This window comes from Perca flavescens, chromosome 17, assembly GCF_004354835.1.
Source record: "Perca flavescens isolate YP-PL-M2 chromosome 17, PFLA_1.0, whole genome shotgun sequence".
NCBI lineage: Eukaryota > Metazoa > Chordata > Actinopteri > Perciformes > Percidae > Perca > Perca flavescens.
The window spans coordinates 30354987-30381387 of record NC_041347.1 but is presented as its reverse complement, the minus strand read 5'-3'; the positions used below and the strand labels follow the sequence as shown (position 1 = coordinate 30381387).

The window sequence follows — 26401 nt, the reverse complement described above, 5'->3', positions numbered from 1 at the left end:
GAGCTCGCCCGCTTCATTTCAGAATGACCATCCCTGTCAACGTCCTCTTCCACCAGGATTGTAGTTGTCTATTTGTTCAAAGATCTTTTATTTGTCTGCACTTTTTCAGGTTCAGGAGTTGCTTTGCTTGCTTAAACGTACAACCAAATTGGCACTAACACACACAAGAGCAGGAGTGAGTAAATCCTGACTTCCACAGCTCCTGTACGCATGAAGTTTTCCGCCCTTGGGTCTTTAAGAGCAGCATGCAGCACTAGAGCACACTGTCTCTGTCTCTGGTTGTTACACACGGTGTTGGGGAGTAACTAGTCTCACATTGCCAGCTCTGTCTCCGCAGCGCTGTGGAGTAAAGTCTGGCTAAACCACAGATACATTCTGGGATAGGAGAAAAAAAAACTCTCTTGGTTGTTTGCAATCCCACCAATCTGTATCACAAAAGAACCAAGCAGGCCTGCCTTATTGCACCATCAAAACTTGCCATATTCAGCGTGTAGCTTGCTAGCTCGAAGTTTGTTGTCGTTTCCCGAAGGAAAAGAGTTTGAGAACCACACCACACAGAATCAAAATTTTAGTGATTTCAAGAGGGTTGCATCCAAATATGTACTTTTCGGTAAACAAATCGTATATATGTAGAACATAACATTTCATCCTGTTGCTTTGCGTCTTTCTGCCGTGCAGGAATGCCTTCTTTTGGAATATTTCCAAACAGCACGGATCAGCAAAGCCGTTGGGATAATTGAACTTCAACAGTATTACCTTTCAGACAGGCTCCATTCATTTGGCATGCGCTCCATTTTGTGTTTGTAGGACTTTTCAGCTTTATTGCCCATTTTAAAACTTAAAATGTTTTTTGGAAAATAAAAGTGCTCTCTCTAACTAAACTTCTCTAACTTTTCCTTTTCTTCATAGATCATAGATTATCTTTACTACTAAGAAGACTGTGCTCTACTGGGTTATCTTTGATGTTTATGCATAGTATATTTTTAGGAGAATATTATTTATATTAAATAAAAATATAGATCTTACTCAAAAAATGCAGTAGGCTACTTTTGTTTTTTAACCCTGAATGTCTACATGCTATACATGGGCAAAAATGTCACTCGCCACACCACTCGCTCCTTCTTGCTTTGAGCACACTGTCATAACTGCCTTCAGTTTTCACCTCAGATGCTCATGTCAGCATTTTAATAACTCTCCTCTTATCTTCTGGCTGGATAGAATAAGCACAATATTCAGAGAGACTTATTTGAATCGTTTTAAGTGAGTGGACATATCCCGCCCCATCCCCAGTGGAAGTTATATGCGGTATACTCAATAAACGTAATACAACTTTATTTCTGCCACATGGCATCGTTTTGTCATTGATTACATGCCACTTTGCAACACAGTAATACAACAGAGGCATTATGTATTGATATTGATTGATTTCAGTATCGATCCAACACCAAAGATTCTTTTGTAGCCTACCTTAAAATAATGTTTCCAAAAATGAGACATAAGAATAATGGTAATGGTGACGGTAATGGACAATTCCGCTTCCAACCTGTAGGGGGACCAAAGAGGAAAAGAGGTTTGGGTTAGAGGTTAAAAAAGCACTGAATACAAAATATGTGGACTTGAGACTTGACTTGGACTCTAGCTCAAAGACTTGTGAGCATCTCTGGCAGCCCTATGGGGTGGGATAGCAATGGGTTTATTAGGATGTTCACATATATGTAAAGTAGCCATCTGGTACACGGATGAACTTCAGTCCACTTAATTCACATCCCTCATTTGCTGAAGTGAAAAACGCAAGGATAGAGATATTAAAGTATCCCCTCTCCGTTATTGTGTTATATATCTTTTTTGTTATAGGTTTACAAAGTGGAAAAGCCCAAAGTTCCCCCCAAAGGGACTTACCATCTCCAACAGAAAACACTGTTCACAAACTGCTCCAAACAGCTCTATTGTAGTCCAGCCTTTACTTCAGAGACAAACGTGGTCACTTTGTAACACACGTTATAATGCTCGGCTAGCTGCTAGCATGGCACGCTCTCATACTCTGCTGAGGCCTCAGTTTGGCCTGTCTGTACACTGAGACTTGATTTGCTGCTTGTGCAGATGGAAAGCTGTTTCCGATTGTGAGCTATCTGTGGCTCATGTTCAACGAATAGCTTATTGATTTTTCACTCTGGCCGCTGGGGTTCAGATGTTTCATTATGTTCTCGTGTGTGTGTGTGTGTGTGTGTGCTATGCTTTTTGGATGCTTGCTGTTGCTTGTTTAAACCAAGCCACACCACTTCAAAGAGCAGGAACACGATCATGTACACGCTCTCACAGGGACCCAGACACAGTCTTACCCACAATCCCTGGCTGTTTAATCAGTTTGATTGCTATTACCTGTGTTTGAACAGTCTTAAACCTAAACCTATCAAGAGGCTCAGTGGAGTGTTAACAAACCCACAGGACACTCCCAGCCTCCCCTCCTCCCCCCTTATCCTTCCCCCTAATGCCTTGGTAATAGCGACAATTAGCCACTCCGCTCCATTGGTTAGATGGCTAAGCTCGGGCCTTGTGGCTCATTAATGGCGAGCTGAGGTAATACAGACTGAATGGGGAATCTTGGGCCTGATTGGATTTGAATCCCAGCCAGTGGAGGGTTTTTAGAAGGTACATTTTGAAAATGGAAAATCATTGTGAGGGAGTTACTGAGTGTATTTGTCTTAGCTTGGATTGTTCCAGGGAATATGCAGTGTGGCGGCGGTTCCTGGTTACCTGGTGTCTGTTCTGGTTAACCTGTGAAAATGAGGTGCGGTAATAGCACGAGCAATTGGAACTATTTTGACAAAAATGTTTTTTTTTAGGTATAAGTTTGTATATGTTGCACTTATCAAAACTAGACATTGCAAACACAACAAAAAACAATTTCAGAGACGAGTGAACACTGACATTAAGAACAGGTAGCATTCATTTAAATACATAAATAATGTTTGTAAATGCGACACAGACGTGTTTTCTGATCTAACGCCACAATCTGTAGGACGATCAGTACCGTCAACGCATTTACATCACATTTAGTACATTTGAATAGGACAAAGTATTAGTTTTATTTTATTTGATGAACTAGTTTTCAACTTTAGCTGTACATTAACAGTGCTGCCGACCAAATCAGAAACCTGTGCACAAAGATAGACTTTAGGAATACTTCAACCTCAAAAAGATCATTTGTATATCAATTAGTCACCAAGTGTTGGATTTCTTGAATTCTTGATTTCTTGAATTCTTGAAAAAAAAGAATTCTTTGTTCACCATTGAGGCATGCAAGAAAAAAAAACATATTTTTTACTTTAAGAATTTAAGGTAACACAGGGAGAGTAATTGATATACACATTATTTTGTGGGTGAAGTATTCCTTTAATTGCCATGACCAAAAACTGAAACTCTCCTCTTGATCGCTTTATGTATTTGTGGTTTATAATTAGGACTGCACGATATTAGGAAAATATCTAATTGTGATTATTATTTTTTAAGATAATTTTTTGCTTGTTTATTTTTGAGAGGACAGATGAAGACATGAAAGGGGAGAGAGAGGGGTGAATGACATGCAGCAAAGGGCCGCAGGTCGGAGTTGAACCCAGGCCTGCTGCGTCGAGGAGGAAACCTATATATGGGCGCCCGCTCTACCGATTGCGATATGATTCACGGTATTGGAGGGAATGATAATTTTTGTATTTATTCTCATTTTCATTGAAAAATATACAGTATATACATATAAAAAATTATTGAAGTGTCATTTTCATTTTTTTGCGAGGATCTATACCAAACAAAGATTTTTGTCTGTAGGATACAATTTGTAGGCAGGGACGTCTCTGCAGCACCACAATACTTTATTTTAGAATGGTTTGACACATATTTTGCCTTTTAACAAATATTGCGCCCCCCCCTGCGATTTGGATATCGCACTAGTTCATATTGCAATTTTGATAAAATTGCGATTAATTGCGCAGCCCTACTTAAAATCCTACGCTGCGACATTTCCTGGTTGGGATGTGCCTGAGTGCAGCTGAGAGGTCGGCTGTGGACAGAACAAAAAAACTGACCGCAGCCTCTTCAGCAGACTGGCTCTGAGAATGTCACGCTCATTACAGCACTAATACCCCTTAACAATGCTGTCATCCTCACATAGAGACACAGGGGGACACAACACACACACACACACACACAAATAGATGAAGAGGACGATTGTCTTGTCTGCTGTCCTCAGCAGTTTCTCCGGGACTTCCTGTTGTTAAGTCTTTGGGCGCGCTTGTTTTGAGTTCTTGTCAGAAGTTGGGGTTGAGAGAGGAGCTTTGTGTTTGGCCGGATAACTTTGCCCTCCAGACATTGAACTTTCAGGCTGAGAGTGTGTATGTGTGTGTGTACGTGGGACCTTGTTCTTTGTTAGAGAGCATCATGTCGCTCGTTGACCTCTCGCTGTCCTAAAATCCCCAGCTGCCTGTGGTCACCGCGGTTTTGTATCTCGCCACAAATCTTCCGAGAATGTTGCTCTCCTTTTGTCGTCTTGGCTCTCCGGAAACTGGAGCTGGAGGACAGCAAACCAGTTGGAAGATGCTGCTCTGTGATAGTATTGTGGTTCTGTAATTTCCTTTTTGCGCTTGAAGGGTTTTTTTTTTTTTTTTAAGGACAACTACAAAGAGTACTACAAGCTTGAAATACATGTTTTCACATTGTTGTCATCTACAGATATCTGGACCCTGAATTGAGTTACACAATGTGAAGTAATTGCCCAATGATTGCATAATGGTTTAGAAATGTACAGAAACATTTTGTCATAAGGGCAACTACAAAGGACACTACAAACAACAGTAGCCTCTGTTGGTTGTAATTATTGGCTCGTAGGAGGACACCGAATGTAGTCTGAAGCAGTGGCTGCTAACCTTATTGACTTGTGCCCCATTAGAAGGTTGAATGTTTCTAGAAGTAGTGAGCAATAGCTATTTTTTTCTTTTTCCTTCTCAGACCTTGGTTGCATAAGATAGTACTACAGAAGAGAAGGAGTAAAACTGTCAAGTATTTTACAAGAAAACCGAAGAGTCCAACAAATCACACATCATTTTTCATAGCGGAAATATGTTTTGGATATTTTCTTTCATACAGTATCTTGACCCCTTAGATTTATCAAATGAACGTGTTTGCAAATGTGGCTGATAACACAAGTAGTTTTTTCATATGGTGGTGTGTTTATTCATTTACCACTACAGTAAGTACATGGTGTAGCCCACACATTTATTTTTTCACTGGGTCTTTAAAGTGTAAGTGTGTAACTTTTATAATAATGAACGTCCGTTACATTCAAGCCGTTGCCAAATGAGTTGCTACAAAGCTAATTAAGACTATCAGCTCCACACAACACTCTCTGGATTTCTCAGTATGACTATGTTCAGAAGATTGTGGCGTCCGGCGACTTTCGCGCGGAGACATTTAGTGAAGCTAATGACCTCTTCTGAAGAGTCCATCATGTTTTTTTTAATCCTCCGTGTCCTCCTTGGCTACTAGCAACTGTGTGGAGGAGGGGTGGAGATGAAACGCGATCACCAAAGGCTTGTATCATGTGGACGCACTGACTTGTTGTCATTACTTAGAATTCCTCATTGGGGAAGACAGAAACTACGCACTATAGCTTTAACAGTTTTGGACCAGGGCATTCAGTAGGCTATTTGGACCAAATAGGCCTGAAAAAGAAGGGGTGGCAGATGCAGTGGCTACAGCGTATTATTTCAATGTGTCAGATACATATTTAATCAATATTTAAGTGTTAAGTATAGTTATCAGATGGCTGATTCCCAATATTAAAGGTCCCATGACATGGTGCTTTTCTTATACTTTTATATAGGCCTTAGTGGTCCCCTAATACTGTATCTGAAGTCTTTTTTATATAGGACTTAGTGGTCCCCTAATACTGTATCTGAAGTCTCTTTTATATAGAACTTAGTGGTCCCCTAATACTGTATCTGAAGTCTCTTTTATATAGACCTTAGTGGTACCCTGTGGCCTTGACCAACTGCCACTTTGCTCGTTTGAAAGCCATGATGTCTCTCTCTCTCTCATGGGGGGGCCAAATTCTCTGGGTGGGCAAAGCAGAGAAAGGGGAGGTAATCTTGCTCCTTATGACCTCGTTAGGAGAAGATTCCAGATCGGTCCATCTGAGCTTTCATTTTCTCAAAGGCAGAGCAGGATACCCAGGGCTCGGTTTACACCTATCACCATTTCTAGCCACTGTGGGACCATAGGCAGGCTGGGGGAACGCATATTAATGTTAAAAAACCTCATAAAGTGAAATTTTCATGCCATGGGACCTTTTTAAAGGATTGCTTCTGAGGCTGTGATGAAATCAGAAATATGGACATGAGCCCACATTAGATGCAGATGAATCCACTTTGGGTGGTTGCACCATCTTTCATGCCCCACTAAGGATTCATTGGTTTTCGATTGATTGATCGACTAACCCTGTGTCTCTGTCCTCTCTCCAGCTGTTTCCTGTCTCTGCTACTGGTCGCGGCTGTGGTTTGGAAAGTGAAACAGACCTGCTGGGCCTCACGACGTAGAGAGGTAGGACACATTATCATCATCATCATCCCCCGCGTTTGCTTGTGTGTTTGTGTATGCCCCCCCATGTATCAGCGTGTTGTAGTGGTGTCAAGCTGTGTGCACGTGCTTCACTCTGCTACACACGAGCTGTTAGATGCAGCTGCCACATCGAAGATGAAAGGAAATGCACACTGTCGCATCCCCCCCTCACCCACAGTTGTGAAGGGTGGGTTAATGTCACCGGTCCTGAAGGAAGAAAAAGATCTCTCCCCTTAACGAGCGTCGCCGTGACGATAAACAAGGCCATCCCCCTTAATTAGTGCTCCTCATGAACCAATTAACTCAGACGAAGTGATGCTAAACGAAGTGGAATGGAGTGATATATCACTTAAAGCCTCAACAGATGCGGCATCATTTCATATTTACTCCTGACCTCCCCCCCCCCCCTCACACACACACACACACACACACACACACACACACAGACACACACAAGCCCATGACAGCTCCACTGTTTGACTTGTTTTGTATCTATTCTCTTCTCAGTAATACCCCCCCACCCCCGGTCGCTTTCTCACTCGTTTTTATGCATTTCTTTCTGTGTTTTGTGTTTGAGTCATCAGGGAGGAATCAGTGTTGCTTGTGAGCAGCGATGATAATAGTCTGTTTTTATTGGTGTAATCCACACACACGCTCCACGGGGAACTATCGCGCTTAAATACACTTGTTGGTTTCTGGTCGCCCTTCTGCCACAGCGGCTGTTCTGCCATTATGCAGAAAACGCTGCCGCTTTCATGTGCAAATTAAGTTCCAGTATTTAGATTTTGCCGACGTGTTATGTCACTTTTATGGTCTTTCAAAGAGAAATCCGCTTTGTCCGATTTGTCATCTTCTTCAATTTTCTGCGCTCAGTGAGATGAGTTGACGTCACTTTTTGTCACTGCGGTTGTTGTCTTCACTGCCTGGCATGTATAAGAAATAAAAGAAATCAAGGAAATAGGAGTAGTGTCGAGTAAAGCACAGTGATGTTAGTATTTACATTTTGTGTGTCCTCAAATTCACTTGCAACCCAGAATTTAGTATAGCAGATTTTGTGGTTATATATTTTTCTTTATCAATCAAAACACTTTTCTTTACATTATTAAATTGCGAGTTTTTGGATTCTGATAAAATCTTACCGACTTAAAGTTTACACCTACCAAAACATGGTATTTAAAGCTGCTTTAATCAATATTTTTATATTGGCAATGGAGCAAATGACTATGTATAAAGTAAAAGAGAATGAGCTGGACTCTTTCGTGCCCTTTCAGCACCACGGTGAATTTCAGCATCTTTTGGCCCGTTGCCCGGCTACACTTGGTGTGAGCGTGTCAGCTGCGTGGCGTATCCGTTTATATTTTGGCTCCCATGTTAACAGGTTAGAGCTCGCACGCTGCCTCCGTGACACGCACGTCTCAGGCGCAAAAACGCATGCATGCTAGAAATAGGACCAACGCGTATTTTTCATGCTACAAGCAAGCGTGTTGGAAGCGTTTCCAGGCAAAATAGAATAGGAAAAGATGTTTATATGTAATTTTGACACAAATACATATTAATAGATGACATTTTGATGTTTGAAAGTCTCTAGGTTTTGACATAAATGTAGATATAAATGTAATTTAAAAAAAATAAATAATAATAATTATAGATAATGCAGCTGTCAATATAGAATGAAATATTCTGTAGCCTAGTTTTCCGTCAATACTGCTGACGTTGTCTTTGCTGTAATCAAATCAGTATATATTTATGTTTAACATGAAGTATACTACTGCTTGAATGCATTTTATCAATGGGAAACATACATGTGTACAGACAAGGCTAACAGCAGCAGCAGCGCGTCAGACACATTTCTGGCGTGCAAAGACAAAAACGCCACGCAGCCGCCACGCGACAAACGCCACGTTCACGCCACGCAGCCAGTGTGTAGCCGGCCTAAAAAATACTTGAATACAGGTTTATACAAAATGAATGAGCCTGGTATAAAGGTCATACAAGTGAGAATAAAAGTGACTCTTGTGTTTTTATCTGAACACTTTTATTCAGTTCTTTGTGTTAGTGCACACAGGTGTGTATGTTATGTTTCCATGTTTCCAGTGCAGTGATTGATACCTGTACTGTGATGTGTGTTTAGCCACCTATGACCTGACTTCCACAGTGTTTGTTTAGCCTTGTTTCCCCCAGTGTGAGGAGCAGTGTACCGGCTCCTGGCAGGCCGCCCGACACCCAGCTACATTATTTATGAGAGTCAGTTTCATATCACAGCAGAACCGCAATGCTGCATTTACTGCGCTGTTGGTTTATTTACCCAGATTCCCTGCTATTTCTCTTCGCCAGTCTCTCCCTCTCTAAGGGCTTTTTTTTTTATACAATCTTTCGCTTTAGATAACAGAGGATCTAATAAATGGAAACCTCTGCCTTCAAGGGAGAATCATCACTGTAGGAACTCTCAATTGAACTTCACGTTCTTCCCATCTTCATCTACAGTTAATGTCCTATGTTACTTTTTTTTAATCACACAATTAATGTATCTGGAATGGCACAAAGGAAGCAAATGGAATGCCCTCAATGTGATCTCTCACTTCAGGGGAGCTCGACCAGTAGCTTATTAAAGAAAAAAAGAGAAAACATTTCATAGATTTTACGGAGTAATGGTACTCAGAAACCATGACATTTCAAAAAGGCATTCAGTTCATTTTCTTCACCACTCCGTTGTTACATTACAGGAAACGTCTTGAAATGTCATCACTGAAGCAGACTGCTGTAAGCAAGTGAGCCACAATGCAAACTATGTTAATGAGCCAGGCGTCAGCAGAGAAGCCCTTTCACTAAAACAGGAACGCTTCCTGTTGCAGGCAAAAAGCAGACAAATGACCCAAATGTCAGATGATGTGTCTTATATTGGTCTTTATATTCACACAAGCTTTTCTCATGGCTGCATGGGAATTAAAACTGGACGTAGCAACTGGCTGTGGAACAAGATGATACAAATGTTGGAATTAGAAACAAGGAGGAGGAGAGGAAGAGTAGAGCCAGACTAATATAATTATTTTTTCTTCTTTTTAGACAGATATGGTTCAAAATTTCCTCTGGAAAACCAGACACTAGGTCAGTGACTCCCAAAACGACGTATATGACCCTTCTCTTTGACGCTGTGATACGGCCACACCGTCTGTTTTAAACACGTGACCGTAAAACACGCGATGGTGACAGTTTTATTCACATGACCATTCTATTTAACAGAACGGTCACAGTTTTAAACACGTACAGTAGTTAACAGTGTGAAACGGAAGTAGTTAAGTTTAGGAAAACGTCAGGGTTGGGTTTCAAATAAAACTCACATACACACTACTAGTTCAGTAACAAAGTCAGTTCATTAAAAAAACAAGGCTTTTGGTTTCACACAGGACACAAACGAATCCGGGATGAAAGTTCTATGTTTGTTTGGCGCTCTTATACTTCAACTTACTTCCTTTTTTGCTCCTACGATAATTACTACGGCCCCTGGACAACAAACGTAAATATGGGTCGTTATGAGCTGATTGCACGATCGACCTATATGGCTGTTTTCTGAGTGCGTACGGGCTAAATACACAATACAAGGAAATGCACTGTAATTTTCAAAGACAGTGAAAGAAATGGACACAGCAACGCCACAGACTTTGACGGAGACCATTTAAGTCACTTTTCCAGTGATGGCTGAGTGTTGAAAACTGAGCTTGACGACGTAGATGTGACGTGATCAACCTGTATGAAAGTTGGAAGTCTTCTGGTAGCTGTGCCAAGAGAAATCTCAATCATTCCCAATCTTACAGAGACGGAGAGCGTAGGTATATGTATGGAGATAACATGGGCACAGGCTAATTATTGATCACTAAAATGCTACTTAACATTAGTAATTAAACTTAAACAGCTAATGTAAGTTGAAACTGCCTGTGAGCTTCTCCTGACTATACGCTAATTCCTCTACAATGCGACAGTAAGTCGCATGGTTATGACACAATCGTTAGCCTATTTTTACAAAAACGTCTGCTACGGAGCCATAACGTGAGATACAAGGTAATGGAGCCTTTTATACATTGTTGTGTTTCTTTAGGAATAAACAATGGACAAATAGAGTCTTTAAACGCTTCAGATGTAAAGTTATTCGCTGTCAAAGTGACTCCAAAATGAATGGGAGTCAATGGAATGCTAACAGAAGGTGATTGCTTGTTCGCCTCAGAATCTCCCCATACGAGGTACGCTTTCTGGATGCTCGCTCACCCCCTTGGGAATTTTAGGAACTGTTTATAGATGAAGATAGACAAATGGACAGACCCGAAACTAAAAGACAGACTGCTAGTCTCGGAAAAGGAGGAGGAAAATCCACATTGGAGACCATCCTCTATCCGTTAACACCACTGGCTCACAACAACACATTGTTCTGCTAATTGTCCTCCGGTAGCCATGAAAGAAATTACTTTCTTTCTCACTTTAACACTCGATTTTTAGTTGCCTGAACTAAGCTCAACCTTAACCATGGATGTGGCCGATCAGAAAATACTTCTAAAAAAAAAGTGACAAACTGCTGTTTTAGTTGTTCAAGGGACACACAAATCAAAACTTGAAAAGTATTTCAAAATTGTTTCTATTGGTGGTGGTTTTACTTCCGAAGATAGAGCAAGGGAAGTTTATATCCTTAGACCTCTGTTTACCCCTTTATCAGTTATGATAGAATATCTACAGACAGAGAGAGAGAGACACACATACAGAGATAAAGTCTTTCATTTTCTAGCTTCATTGCTGCCTTGTAACAGAACTTTCAGTCCCGGTCTCAGCTCTGCAGCCTCACTTACCCCGCACCACCGAGCGAGAAATTAACAATGCTAATCAATGGAGCTGGGTGCCATGCTTTTATCATCTCCTTGTGTTGATGTATTTAGTACTGGTCTGATTATTATGGAGATAAACTGCAAGTTGTCAGGTGCCTCGGGGCCTCGGCAGAGACATAGTCAATACGGCCAGATTGATGTAATGTATCGATATTGTTATTGTAATATCCAGGAGCGGATTGTGAGCAGCTTTTTTCTGTAACTCCAAATGTTGCACAATGTATTGTATTTTTACCTCTTTTATGAAAAGATTGCCCACATTACCCTAATTGCAAAGGGCTGTCACATCAGGTCTTTGTGCGGTTGAATGTAAACGGTGTGGTTCTTGGTAGGTGGGATTATTATGCCATTACCAAGCAGTAGCGAATGACGTGCATCCCATTGATGTAATTTCAGCCAACATAGAAGCTGCAGCAGAAAAACTGTAGCTCAGTTGTTTTTCCAACTCAGGAACAACCATTAGTGAGCCATTAATGAGGAATTATGTTCATATTGGAGTTTTTAAAAAGGTTGGTTTCACAGAATCATCCAACAGTTAACGTTACGTTTCCCACTCAGCTGCGCATATTTAAGGTTTGTACGTATATGACATGAACGTGGCAATAGATGTGACTATGGCTGCTTCAAAGGCTTAGAGAGTTTTGAGACAATTAAAAAAAAAAAACTATCAATGCTGTGGTCTAGGGCTGGGTGATAGGGAGAAAATCAGATATCACGATATTCTTGACCAAATACCTCGATATCGATATTGCGGCGATATTCTAGGGTTGACAACTGGTGCTTTAACAAAATATCTTCAAACTTGGATTTTAGATAAATAATCATCAGTAATGTGGACATAATGTCTCAGTGGGGAAAAGGCAAATCATAGAACAGCTAGAACAGTCTGGTAAGTTCAGAAAAGTACATCACTTTACTGTAATGCAGCCTTTAAAACCAGGAAAAGACAACACTTATGTCATATCACAATATTACCATATCCAAAATCTAAGACTATCTCTAGTCCCATACCATGATACCGATATAATATCGATATATTGCCCAGCACTACTGTGGTCTGTTTCACAGTTTATTTAATACAAAGGTTCTGTCACGTTTAGACTGAGATCTGCAGCACAGCTTAATCCACACATTCAATGGTAACAGATGCCCTTAACTAAAAATAAAAAAAAGAATATTTGTGCTGACACATCATAGTGTCAAAATATTTAAGTGTCAATAATCGTTCTGTCTGGTTGTAATATTATAAATTGAGTAGCTCTTTCTAGTTTTTCTGCAGTGTGACGTATCATGTCTTCGCTGCTCTCGCTCCACTCCGATTCCAGAGAGCTGGTCTAGTGGGGGAACCGCGGCAGAAGGGGAAAATGGGATCTGCTCTCTGTTAATTATGGATCACAACCAGGCACAAGACTACAGAGAAAACTGGGTATTAATAGAACAACAGCTTTATGTTAATAGCTTTTTTCACCCTCATACTTCTTTTTATAACCAACAATCATTTTTGGATACGAGATCAAACAATCAAAAGCTACTTTGAAATTCTAATTCTTATGTGCGGAGACAGGCTGCGCAAGATGTCTCTGGTTTTTCCGTAATAGGGTTGCCCCTCTGAAGACTGTGTGTCTGTGTGTGTGTGGGTGTGTTTGTGTGTTTTGGGGTTGCATTTTGACTTCCAACACAGCTTCTATTGCCTCTCGGCCATATAAATAAGTCAAAAGACATATGGGAAAGCTGGAAGGAGAACCAACCAGAAGGACAAGATTGAGGTCCTCTCCTCCCCGTTCACTTCTAAGATACATTTTTGATCATTGTCTTCTCCTATTGAATCTGTCATATCAAGTAATTAATTAAAACTTAAAAACGATTTTTTTTATGGCATTGTCAGATCTTTGTTTTATAAATCTGAATATTTGTATGGTTCTGTTGAGGTTCTGTCTTTACTCTTCTAATAAATGCTGTCCGTAACAAAGTAGCTTGAGTTATTAATATTAACAATTACTGTTTTAAAATGGGTGAACATATTCTAACAATAGCGTACACTAAAACTGACTTTTATTGTCTAAAATGCATTTAGCTACTTCAACACAAATGAATATGGTCCAAAAAACAACAATCGGCCGTGAACATACAGTAAATATCCATTGTAACACAAAGCAAAGTTATTTATGAAACTCTTAAAAAAAAAAGCACAAAAACTGTTGACCAAAGTGCTTTTACAGAGAAGTGAAAAATACGATCACATAAATAAAAGAAAACAACAAAGACCGAAAGAAAGAAATTTTCATACATATGAAAATACAACAGGAATATGGCACAGAGAACCGCTGAATTGAAGAGACAAAATATGATGGATATTTGAGACGGCTCCCAAGTTCTTTTTATTAACCGCCTCGCAGATGATGAACACTAAAACTTCTGTGCACTCCCCGTCCATCTGTCTGTTTATAAAACTTTGTTTCTCTCAGTTTGCTTATTTATCTGCTTGCTGGAGCATTTTATTTTTTTTTTATATATTCACAACATCACAGACAGATGTTGCCACAGTTCCTCATCGATAAGGTAGAGCTAGGCGATCAAAACCAAATACCTTGATGTCGATATTGCGGCGATACTGTAGGGTTGACTATAAGTGCTCATGGTGTATTTACACAATGAGATTTTTGATAAATAATCATCTGTATTGTGGATTTAATGACTAAGTGGATAAAGGCGAAGAACAGTCTGATGTGTTCGGAAAATTCCATCACTTTACTGTAATGCAGCTTTTAAAACCAGGAAAAGACAACACTGTCGTACTACGATATTACGATATCTAAATTTAAGACGATATCTAGTCTCCTATATCGATATAGTCTCGCATTGCCAGACCTTCCTCCACAGCACTGCGGAGGAGGGTCTGGCTAGTCCACACAGCATTCCAGGTTGGGATAAAAACACGCTCTGGTTCATCGGCATTTCTTTAAACCAATCACAATTGTCTTGGGTGGCGCTAGGCACTGGACAGAGCCACGGCGCCGCTGCAAAAAGGGAAGGAACTTGTTTTGGTGGAACGTGTACGTCCAAAGGTTGTTTTAGTCGTTTAACAGAAAACTCCGATTGGACAGATAGTCTAGCTAGCTGTCTGGATTTACCCTGCAGAGATCTGAGGAGCAGTTAACCATAGTCCTCAGAAACCCACCAGAGATTAAAATGCAAACACAAAGAAAGCGGAAGATAACATCCGGCCGAAATGAGGGACTTCTGGCGGCACCTTAACAATCCCGGAAATGAAATGTCGTAATATTGATATAAAATCAATATATTGCACAACCTTACAATAACTTGTCCTCAAGACTTTTCAGCTCTTTGCACCGCAGCCAATTTCCCCTTGGGGATCAATAAAGTATCTATCTATCTATCTATCTATCTATCTATCTAAGACAGGCCTCACTCTGAGCGGATCACACTGACTGGTATGAAGATTGCTGTTAGCTGGAACAACTCCTGACCTCTGCTGTCTTCACCACTATTACAGCAGCTTCCCCCTCTCACATTAATTTTCTCGAATTAGATGTTTGTGTTCCTCTCGCATGAGTCAATTAACATATTGTCATTTTTTTCCCCTACACTCATTACGGAATTACACTCGGAGATACTCTAGTCTGCATTACAGGAGGGTAGGAATTTGCAGCATAATGAAGAGCGCGTGATTAAAATTTAAGTTTTAAGGCTGTTTTGTTTGTTTAGGACTTGCACGGCATCCAATAAGCTGGCTTGTGGAGCTAATTACGCTGCTGTAAATGGTTTCCTGAGGTCTTTCACGGTCTAATTTCAACTGCTAGATGATGAGTAAAGGTGCTTAAGTTAATTTGAATGAAAGATTGTGTCAAACCCAAAGCCATTTATTAAGAATGCAAGTAGGCAATATTGTATATAGATACAGAAAGCAAACACCCATTAAAAAAAAGAAGCATACATTACTCTGCGTCCGTAGCTTTATATTTTTCCAAATAAAGCCTTTTTTTTTTTAAAACTGTTACTGTGAGGTTCTACAGAGGTGTTGGGCTGTGATTGCTCAGTCCTTGGCTACCACACACTTTAATCTGCAGTTGGAGAGATTAGGGTGTCTGGACCAGTGAATGCCAAAGCTTGTGTGTGTGTGTGTGTGTGTGTGTGTTTTTGGGTTTCTGTGTGTGTTGTTGATGCTGTACCGATGTGTTTGTGTGTCCCTTATTTGGCTGGCATTAATCGAGGTGACAGATTAGTAGAAAAGGTTTAATGTGGCCGAGCATCGCTGGGTGTCTGTGGATGGCTGCTGTGTAAACAAATCACAGGGACGAGACGGGAACACGCGCACGCACACACACAAACACACACACACACACACACACACACACACACACGCACACACCACAACAAGCCACCATGCTGCCTCTGCGACAAAATGTTTCTGTCTGGAAGTGATGGTTGTGTAACTAATGTTTGGTGAGAGCTACATCACTATCATTTTTGGCTTAATATTTAGCCACTATTTAGTCAATATCTGACTTGATGGATAGGCAAACAACTATTTGGAAGAAGACTATATAAAATAGGAGGATAGAGATAGTTTAAATACTGGAATATTAACTGTTGGCCTTGGATCAGTGTTGGACTAGTCTGGATAAACGGACATTTCCGGGATAGTTGTGCAACGTACGGTGCGTGAGACACGCTGCTCTCTGTGAATTGCTTTCTTAAACTTGTTCGCCTCGAGAAACGGCAACAAACTTTGAACTAGCAAGCTAAAGATAATTAAGAAAATTTGGATTGTGCAACAAGTCGCGCCTGCATGGTTCTTTATGGGAATGATTGTAAAGATTTACAAAGAATATGTTAACAGCGTTAATTCTCTTACTGGGACGTTTTGGAACCGATTGGTGGGATTGCTGTGAACGAAGTACACACAGAGATACACTGGTAAGAGCTAATGAGGTTTAACCATGTATCTGCCAATTTAAATATCTCGTGTTACTGTATTGTGTCAGCAGGTAACATCATTTAATATTGTATGTGGCGTTTATTTTTGCAGGCTAATGTTCCACCAAAACAAGTCCCTTCCCGAGACTATTTGGCAGAGCCACCGTCGCTGCGTCCAGAACATAGCGCCGCCCAAGACGATTGTGATTGGTTTAAAGAAATGCAAACAACCCAGAGTTTTTTTTCTCCTATCCCAGAATGTATGTGTGGTGTAGCAAGACCTTACTCCGGAGAGCTATGGAGGTAGAGCCGGCAATGCGAGACTAGGGTTAGACTGAACTTGTTAGCTGTTGGGTTGAGGCTGGGCTCAGGTGTATTGATGGGTAGTTTATTCCGTCTCCATCTCCAATGATGGGCACCTATTGATGACACTCAGATCAACTTTCGGGAAAACAGAATAACATCATGGCATTTTCAGTATTGATATGTTACAGAAATGTTTGACCTTTGTGTACTTTTATAAACAGCTCACTGATCATAAGGTAGTACATTAAAAAAAACATCTTGTGGCCTAATTTGACTCCCAAATTAAAATGAAAGTGTGCCAATGTGGAGTTAAGTTGATGTAACGCTGCAAAGTCTGATGCATGCACTGCGTGGAGTTTGAATGTTCGCCCAGTGTCTATATTATTACTACTATTATATAATATAATAAGCATGTCATTGTTGTGATTGTGAGCATGTTAGCACGCTGACATTAGCATTTAGCCCAAAGCACAGCTGTACAGCCTCACAGTGCCGAGAGCGCTACAAAATCCCAGCGTGATAGTGTACGTCAGATGCTTCCGCTGTGTTGATTGAGCAAAGAGGAACAACATGTTCATAACATCGTACCATAAATAAGAGAGCAAAACATTTTCACTGATTCCCATGACTGAAGCAAGACATTTTTTAATTCATAAACCAGCGAGGAGTTTCTGCTGATACTCAAATCAGACGTCAACACACAAGCTGGCTACTAATTTGTAGAAAAGTTTGCTTTAGGCTTGTTGCTGCAATGCCATTTTTGACTAAAACAATTACTACTTTCAACTAGGGCTGGGCGATATGGACCAAAAGTCATATCCCGATATATTTTGGCTGAATATCGATATACGATATATATCCCGATATTTTTTTCCGCAAAGTGAGAGCAAATGTTCAGTCAAAGCCAAAATCAAATATGACATGTCACAAGTAGTTTCATAGAAACAGTTGCAAAATCAAATAAATAATAAACCGGTTTCTTCACCTGGTTCATGATTAAATGCTCAGCTGTTCAAATAATAAAATGTAAACCTAAATACTGTATAACAGGAGTACCTTTTTTTGAAATCAAAGCTCCATATTTGTGATTCGTTCCAAAGGTCAATTAAGCTTTTGATATTAATATAATCTACTTTGTTCAAAATGTAATGCCTCATGCCTGTAAGCCTAGGTTTATAGTCCCATTCTTCCACTTGATACTGCTTCCACTTAAGTAAACTAAAAGATGAACTATCGACTACAAAACAAAGAAACTAATTAATGTGTTAATACAAAGAATATTTATTATGATCGGTTCACAGATCTGAGTTCAAACGGAAACTTCACCCTTCTGAACTAAGAGTTTCTGCTTCAAGGTGAAGTTTAAAACAGACTGAAATGTCCAGGCTCATTCCTCCACTATTTATTTCTGTATGTATTTATGCGTTACATGTCATTTTAACGGGCACTGAGCTCCAGATCCTGCAGCCGCAGACGGTCTCTGCTGCCCCGCTGTAGCTTCTCTCCGTCCGCCTGCCGCCGGCAAACTTAGTGGAACTTTCCGCCCGATATCGACATACAGGTCGTCCTGGACTACGTGTAAGATCCTACCGATCACCACTCTGTCTTTGGCTGGTCCGATCTGGATCAGCGGGGACAGCGCAGCAGCGAGGCAAAGCTGTGTTTTTCCGGGGAAGAGACGCTGCGGCCGGCCACGGAGCTCTCCGCCTCCCGCTGCCGCCCGGAGCTCAGGTTGCTGGTCGAAGGCGGCATACATAATCATAAAACACATTGTCACCTGTTAAATGTTATTCATTGCTGTTTGTTCTTTTCATTTCCTCTATCAAACATAATTAAGCAGTACAAAAGTCCGGCATCTTTAGCGTTGATCTGAATGCTTCGGACCCCTGTTCCAAGATGGCGGCAGTTTTGACGTATGTTTAGAACCTCAAGGCGACATCTGTGTATATATCTATGGGAGCAAGGATCACATTTGAACTATATCGATATATGCGATATGGTCTAATTCCATATCTCATTTAAAAATATATCGATATATTTTTTATATCGATATATCGCCCAGCCCTACTTTCAACAAGAGTTCAAAGAATCTGTGGTGTTGTAGAAAAACATTACGTTTCCAAAAACTGAGATGAATAACCATGGTGAGTAAGTAATTTTGAGTGTGAATTGATATGAAAAGTAATCTCTCTCTCTCTCTCTCTCTCTCTCTCTCTCTCTCTCTCTCTCTCTCTCTCTCTCTCTCTCTCTCACAAACACACATGCACGAGCGCGCACACAAACACACACACACACACACACACACACACACACACATACACACAAAAATAATTAAGGACTGCAAGGTTTGGATTTTTGCCTACAACGTCTTCCTAAACTTATGCATACCAGTTTTATCTCTATTTCTCTGTAAGTATACTGTGTATACATGTACTGCATGTGCTGCATAGAAAGCATCTCTGACATCACACAGAGTTAATGTATACAGTGACCGCGATGAAAACTCCCAGTGGAATTTTCAAGTTGTGTTTATCCTCGCGTTGAAACTGGCACATTTGAAAACATGAGATGCGGTAAATGTTAATGACGCCTCGCTGCTATCAGCGCGGCCCAGGTGACCGCTGTCGCCATCCCAGATCCAGATTAGTTTGAAGGTGCCGGTGTTCAGAGAGGAATTCAGCAGCAGCACACTGCCACCAGCTAACTTCAAAAGCGTCGACATGAGAGAGACAGGAGGGGGGTCTGGTTGTGGAGAGAGGGGTAAAGAGCGGGAGGGGGGGGGTGGGGGGGAGTTTTTGTGAGGGACACAACAAGGACATCTCCCCGGAGCCATATGGTGGTTGAGATGGTTTTTTACGGTTGTGTTTGTCTGTCTGTTCCGTTTAGGATTTTTACCGGGAAGCGCCGTAGGCCAGCCGTCTTTAATAATATCTCTCCCTCCCCTCCGTTTCCATTCCCCTCAACCATCTCTCTTTCGGTTTCTCTGTCTCTTTTTGTTTCTGCTGCTATCCCCGAAATCTGCTCCCGGTTGTCATTGTGATTGATGGCCAATGTTGACTCAAGGTTGGAACGGCTGGTCTAGCTTTTATTAATAACGTTACACCTGAACCAGTGGTTTGACTCCATCCTCCTCCCTACGCAGTCCACAGCACTCTTATACAGCAGCAGTCATTGTGGGGCATACAGCAAATATTAGGTGGAGTACATACATATTACAGTGCTTAACTTTTCAGAGCTATATGTACCAACGGTTCATGAGAACAGCCTGCTTCAGGCTGTGGCCAAACTTTGACCGCTCACTGTAACTATCACATGAACAGCTGTCATTTCGTAAGATATCAGACGAATTGTTGCGCCAAACTTTTTGTAGGACATCATAAGAAGTAGGGTTCGACCAATTATTAGGGCCGATATTTGGCAATTTGCAGATTATCTGTATCAGTGTTTTATTTGACCGGTAACTGATAAAGTTACCGGTAGCTCCGCTACAGCTCTGTAAGCAGTCTGCAACACTTTGTTAGCATGTCAAAACTTCAGGAAGCTATTTCCGTTTTTATTTATTACTTTCTTTCACTGGGTATTGTGTTTAAAGTTTCAGTTTTATTGAGTAATTGCTTAAAGCATTTAAACAAACGTGTGTATTGGAGTTTGTAACGTTCCAAAATGTTAATTTTGATCAGAAGATTTTCCTTTTCACGGTATGCATATCGGTCCTGTGTGATGTGCATCGGTTTTATTAACTACTAATTATCGGTATCTGTATCGGCCCTGAAAAAGCAGTATCAGTTGAAGTACCCCTTCATGAGAATGCATCGGTTACTGTAACCTGTAACTTTTCATCAGCGTGGATGGTGGGTGTACAAAGCACAGGACGTGTTGGGTTCAGGCTAATAAAACACTGTGGTTAGAGTAAGGGAACGATGGTGGTTTGGGTTAAATAGACTTCCACTCTGACTCACGTCAGCATTCTCCTCTAACCCTCAACTACGTGCTTCAAGTTGGCTAAACAAAGCAGACCAGCACCCGCCTCGCTATGGATCCTCTCTTAGCCTCGAATACAAAATCCATCGTATGCAGTGCAGTGCCACCATAGCTGACACTGTGGCCTACATGTAGAAAATCTTGCACAGATCAAAGCTGAACCACCAAAGAATGCTTTGAATTTAAATAGTGCAGTTGCTGCCGTTGCAGTGGATCCCAGAATCTTTAAGCTGCATTGCTGCATACATGGCCGATGTGGGAGTTCTGGGGATGTGTTGCTAAACATATCTTTGTACTAACATAATCCTTGTCCTATCATAAACCAGTGGACAATGATGATCCTAATCCTGCTCTAAGAAGCTTTTCATAAACTGGAGGCGCACACACACACACACACACACACACACACACACACACACACACACACACACACTGTGGTGCTTCAGCAAAACTTTAAATATACACTGTGGATGAGAGCTATGACATAGTGCTTCCTACATTTTGGATCTGGATTTTCAAATGATTGTAGACTAACTGCAGGTGTGTCCACAGTAAGCATGCTTTTAAAAAGCCTGTAAATATTTAACTAGAAATTTTATTTCCAAATTCAAAGCATTCTCAATAAAGTTGGACATCACTTTGATTTTAGCTTAGTTGGTAATCAGATTTTTACCACAGTAGAGATCCAAGGCTCAAAGTCTTGGTGCTCAATTTGGTGCAATTGATTAATTGTGTGTATTTTTGTATATTACGTATTTAATATCAGAAACACGCGCCATTCAAACACATCAGCAAACCAGTAGATGCATCGTATTATATACGAAAGTAATATGTGTTGTTTTAAGGTATTCAACTATATATTAAATGACCATTGTTTATTTGACTAGCTTGTCGGTTAACACATCAGACGAAGGTCAACATTTCCATCTAGAGATGGTCCGATACCATTTTTTGCTTCCCGATTCGGATACCTGAACTTGCATATCGGCCGATACAGAGTACCGATCCGATACCAGTGTGTCGTATATTTTATGTTTTAACAGCTGTATACTACTATCCCCGTATGGATGTGATATTATTTCTATATGTGTTGTCGGTCTGGCTCAGGTTAAACTCTTTGTGAAACATGAACAAACACAAACAATGAACGCCACAGAACTTTCTTTTATTCTCCAGTTTTAGGCAGTATCGGATCATCTCTACTTCCATCAGCTCTGTGAGTGAACTTTTCAATCAGCAGCTGACACCTAAAGATGGAAATAGGCCTGTGTCACGCAACAATTGAAGACCGGAAGAACGTCTCTGAGTTGGGATACGGCTCTTCCGGTTATCTTTTTACAATGGCGGCGCCCGATAGATACTGCTAGACCAAGTTTCTCCGCAACCTGCCTGAAGTCACTTACAACGATGTGGTTAGGATTGTAAATGAACACTCTCAAAGTAAAAAAAAAGGCAAAAGGTACGAGACTGTGTACAGAAACTATCATAGACTTCAATGGTAGAAGCTTGCTCTAGCTTTTTGTGGTTTTGCGTGTACGGTAAACGTTTCTATGGTAACAGCGAGTTGGACCAATCAGAGACATTGCTGTTACGCTTAGGATTGTGGGTAGTGTAGTTTTTCACCATAAGATCACGGATAAAACTTGTTTTTCTTAAAACAAGGTTGATTTCATACGGACTTCTAGCTTCTACAGGAGCAGAAACTTTTGTTTCACAACCACGTAGCTCACCTTGTCTACCTCGGAGGGTTTAGACATTATTGCTGATAATCTAAATCCTCATGGAGAAAGGGACTGGTGAACGGAAGTTCGGATTCCCTACTCCGTGTTCCGGAAGCAGGAAGTGTGACAATTGGCACTTCCTGCATCACTTTCTTTAGATGATATTAACAGTGAAGATTCCACAAGAAGTCGTGAAATCATAGTCTAGTTATCTTCTATTGTTTGATGCATTTCGCAATAACACAAGAGGTTGGAAGTTGGACCTTTTAGAACATTTGGATTTAATAATTGAGGTCACTGATGTTGGTGTTGTTGCAAAATTACAAATTCATACACTTTAGCTTTAGTGTATGACTTTTTGATATAAATGAACGTCCGTTACATTCAAGCCATTGCCAAATGAGTTGCTACAAAGCTAATTAAGAGTATCAGATCCACACAACTCTCTCTGGATCTCTCAGTATGGCTATCTTCAGAAGATTGTGGCGTCTGGTGACTATTGGTGTGCAGAAACTCGAGTGAAGATAATGACCTCTTCTGAAGAGTCCATCATGTTATTTTAATCCTCCGTGTCCTCCTTGGCTACGTAGCAACTGCGTGTAGGAGGGGTGGGGGTGGTGCGCGATCACAGAAGGCTTGTATCATGTGGACGCGCCGACAGTTTTGTTGTCATGACTTAGAATTCCTCATGGGGGAGACAGAAACTACGCACTATAGCTTTAATTACATTAATGCTGCTTGTTCCAATTTAGTCTCACATTTCCAGATCTGTCTTCACACTCTGAAAAACACTCTGGCCTGTTTGATTTCTTTAAACCAATTACAACCGTCCTGGGCGGGGCTTACCTCTGATAGGATAGGGCATCTGGCACGTGAGAGCCGCACCGGATGTCAGGCCTTATCACAGCGATGTACATCTGTTGAGTCAGACTAGTTCTAGAGTCCAAGCTTGTTTTATATGCTGGGAGCAACAGTTTCCGTGGTGACACTGGTTTGGAAGTATGTCTGTAAATGCAGTATGAATCATTTAAAAATGGGCATTTTACAGAAAGAGAAAATAGTGTTTGGTTGATTGATGTGAAAATTTTGACATTGATTTCAATCAAAACTCTAAAGTTCAAATGTTGATGTTCTCTCCCTTCACCACAGAATCGCAGAGCATAAAGAGAGCACAGGTGTAGAAACTGAAATAAACAGTATTTCTTCACCATTTGTGTGAAAGTACATTTTCACTTTTTATGCAGAACAGTTAAACGTATCTACAGTCATTACACAGAACTGGCTCCCTCTAAACTGTAAGTGACTCTGTCACTTCAGTTTAAAACTTAATGCACGTTTCACAAACATCTAATGTAACACACTTAAGATGAGGCTTATTCCTTAAGTGCAGAGCAATCTCAGTCCAATTAGCTGCTCGTACACGAAATTCATCCAGACGTGGAACTAGTGCTACCGCACTGATGCCGATTTGTTTAGCAAGCAGATTAAACTGAGTCCTGAGATACCGAAAACAAATATCAGGCTGAATATCAGGAAACTCTGTTGCTTTAGAACAAATGGAAGCCAAATTGCTTGTGGGGATTAAATGAGAGACAGTATACACACACAAAACAATAATGAGGTACGTCCGCGGAGAGAGCAGTTTGCATATCACAGGGAAGTCTGTGTGTAAAGAGTTTTACTGGTGCGAGTGAGTTTGTTATATTAAGGATCTGAATTTAGACTAAGACATAATCACACAGGGTTTGCACGGTCATGAATAACCTGGAAAAGTCATGCAATTGGAAAATAGCAACTTCCAGGCCTGGAGAAGTTTTGGAAAAAAAAAATAAATACAGAAAGTTTTGGAAAAGGCATGGGATTTTTTCTTTACAAATTCCTGTGTAATAGAGCGTGTTTCGGTTAATATCAACTGATAAAAATCTATATTTTTCACCCCGATAACAAAGGTGACACCCACTGCCAGCTTCAGTAACTTCCTCTCGTCCACCGTCAAACAAGGGACCATTTCAGGTGCTGTGACCAGAATCAAAGTAGAGTGCTGATCGGGCCGCATTTTTCTGTCCGAGGCCGGCCCGAGCCCGACAGGCATTAAGATATTTATGTCCGAGCCGGGTATCCATCCTCTAAATCAAAGCCCTAGCTAACTGCAGAGGTACTGTGGGCACTAAAGGTGGCTAATTTTCACTATTCCTACAAAATTTCACCAGTGTTGAGTAGAATGTTAAGGAAAAATAACGACGCAAACTACAAGACAATGTCATCATAATGCACTTTAAAACGCATCAGAAACCTGGGACAATATTTGTTGCCTCTGACGGACTCATAATGTTATTAGAAGTGCCTGTCAACATATAACGGGTCCCTACGGAGATAAACCTGTGCATAATTGGTTTAAAATATTAGTTACAAAATCTTGTATTCCAAAAAAAACGTTTCTCTCTGATACTGCTGCCTTTTGAAGTTAATGTCTGTTACCGTACACTTTTATTTACTTATTTATTTTTCAAATATGATTGCCTCCCAGTAATTTGTCAATTAGGACTAGATGATGGAGTTCTCAGGGTTTGACAGATTTTAATCTGTAAACATCTTACTGGTTTCAGTGTTGAATACATGTTTATTTTGTATGAAACCATATAGCTTGTCATTCATTTAAGGATGTATATTGTTATTCTTATTTTTCATGTCTACACAGACGAATTAATTAAAAATGTACCTCAAAGTCATGGAAATGTATTGGTAAAAATATGCATGAACCCTGATGACATCTCAACATTAATCCTTCAAAATAATGACTTTGCATTAACATGGATTTTTACAATGAAACATAATAGGAAGACACAAAAGTTACATTACTAGTATAAGTCTTAGTAAGCGTTTTTGTAAATCCATTTGTAATGTGATTAAACACAGGGAATTGAAATATAATCATTAACTTGTTTTAGCTTTAAACCACATTTCAAATTCTTCATCAGACATGACCTATGTTGCATGCTTATACACATGATGACCTCTCCATGACGACCCAGCAAACAGCATCTGCTGATAAAGCTCTGGAAAAATCTACTAGGTGGTACTTGAGTAAGGAGTTTTTGTATATAAATAGGCCAACATAGCATGGACCAGAGCAGCATACTGTTTCACAGCATTTAAAACCTTGGCTAGATCCTTGAACAAATAACAGAACGACCACATACATACAAAATAATACAATACAATAAAAATACGATAACAAAATTATAAAATGCATCCCAGTGTTTCAACGTGAATTTAGTGATCCATTTTTAAATTCTGTAGATGAAAGTTATGTGTTTCTGATCAGCACTAAGAAAGACGTCTGCCCAACGGAGGTTAAAGGGAACCATGTGGTTCCCAACAGACTTACTGGCCATGTCATAATGGTAATTTAATTGGATTGTTTTGCTCAATAAGCAATTTCTTTCACATAATTTATGATCACTGAAAAGGTGTAGAATATTCTAGTTCTAGTTGTGTGTGTGTGTGTGTGTGTGTGTTTGTTATCAGCATACAGTAAAATACAAGATGTAAACATGCCAGAGTTGGCAAGAATGCTAATTTACATCAGTAGTCCCTCGGCATGTTACGAAAGCAGAACACTACAAGATACATGTATGCAATACACAAGAAGAAGAAGACTAAATACATTATGAAATATGTCAAGTTAAAAGTGATCACAGTTCTGGTTTGCACAGTTCTGGTTTGTGTGTGCGTTGTGCGTGCACGCTTTGATACTAAAAATCAATTAGTGTTTATTAAGAACTAGAATACATTGTAATGATATTCACGTCACTCTATTTCCGCTCCAAGGCTGTTAGGCTAAATATTGTAGTCAGTGCTGCGTGACCGGGTCAGAGAGCCACTGAGAGAGCTATCACTTCGTCCTATTGTAGTGTAGCCCTCCATCCACCGTCTGCATTCACCAGGCCTCCTCCTGAGGCCGTCGGCAGGAAGTGAAAA

At 40.4% G+C, this 26401-nt stretch overlaps 1 protein-coding gene across 5 annotated transcripts in view; it reads left to right on the top strand.

Moving 5' to 3' along the window:
- LOC114571834 (attractin-like protein 1) overlaps positions 1–26401 on the top strand; it is a 322321-nt gene that overhangs the window by 195137 nt on the left and 100783 nt on the right. For all 5 annotated transcript variants that reach the window (XM_028603035.1, XM_028603034.1, XM_028603036.1 and 2 more), the window contains one exon: positions 6510–6588. In XM_028603035.1, coding sequence (XP_028458836.1) covers positions 6510–6588 — 79 coding nt within the window. The remainder of the gene's footprint in view (positions 1–6509; positions 6589–26401) is intronic.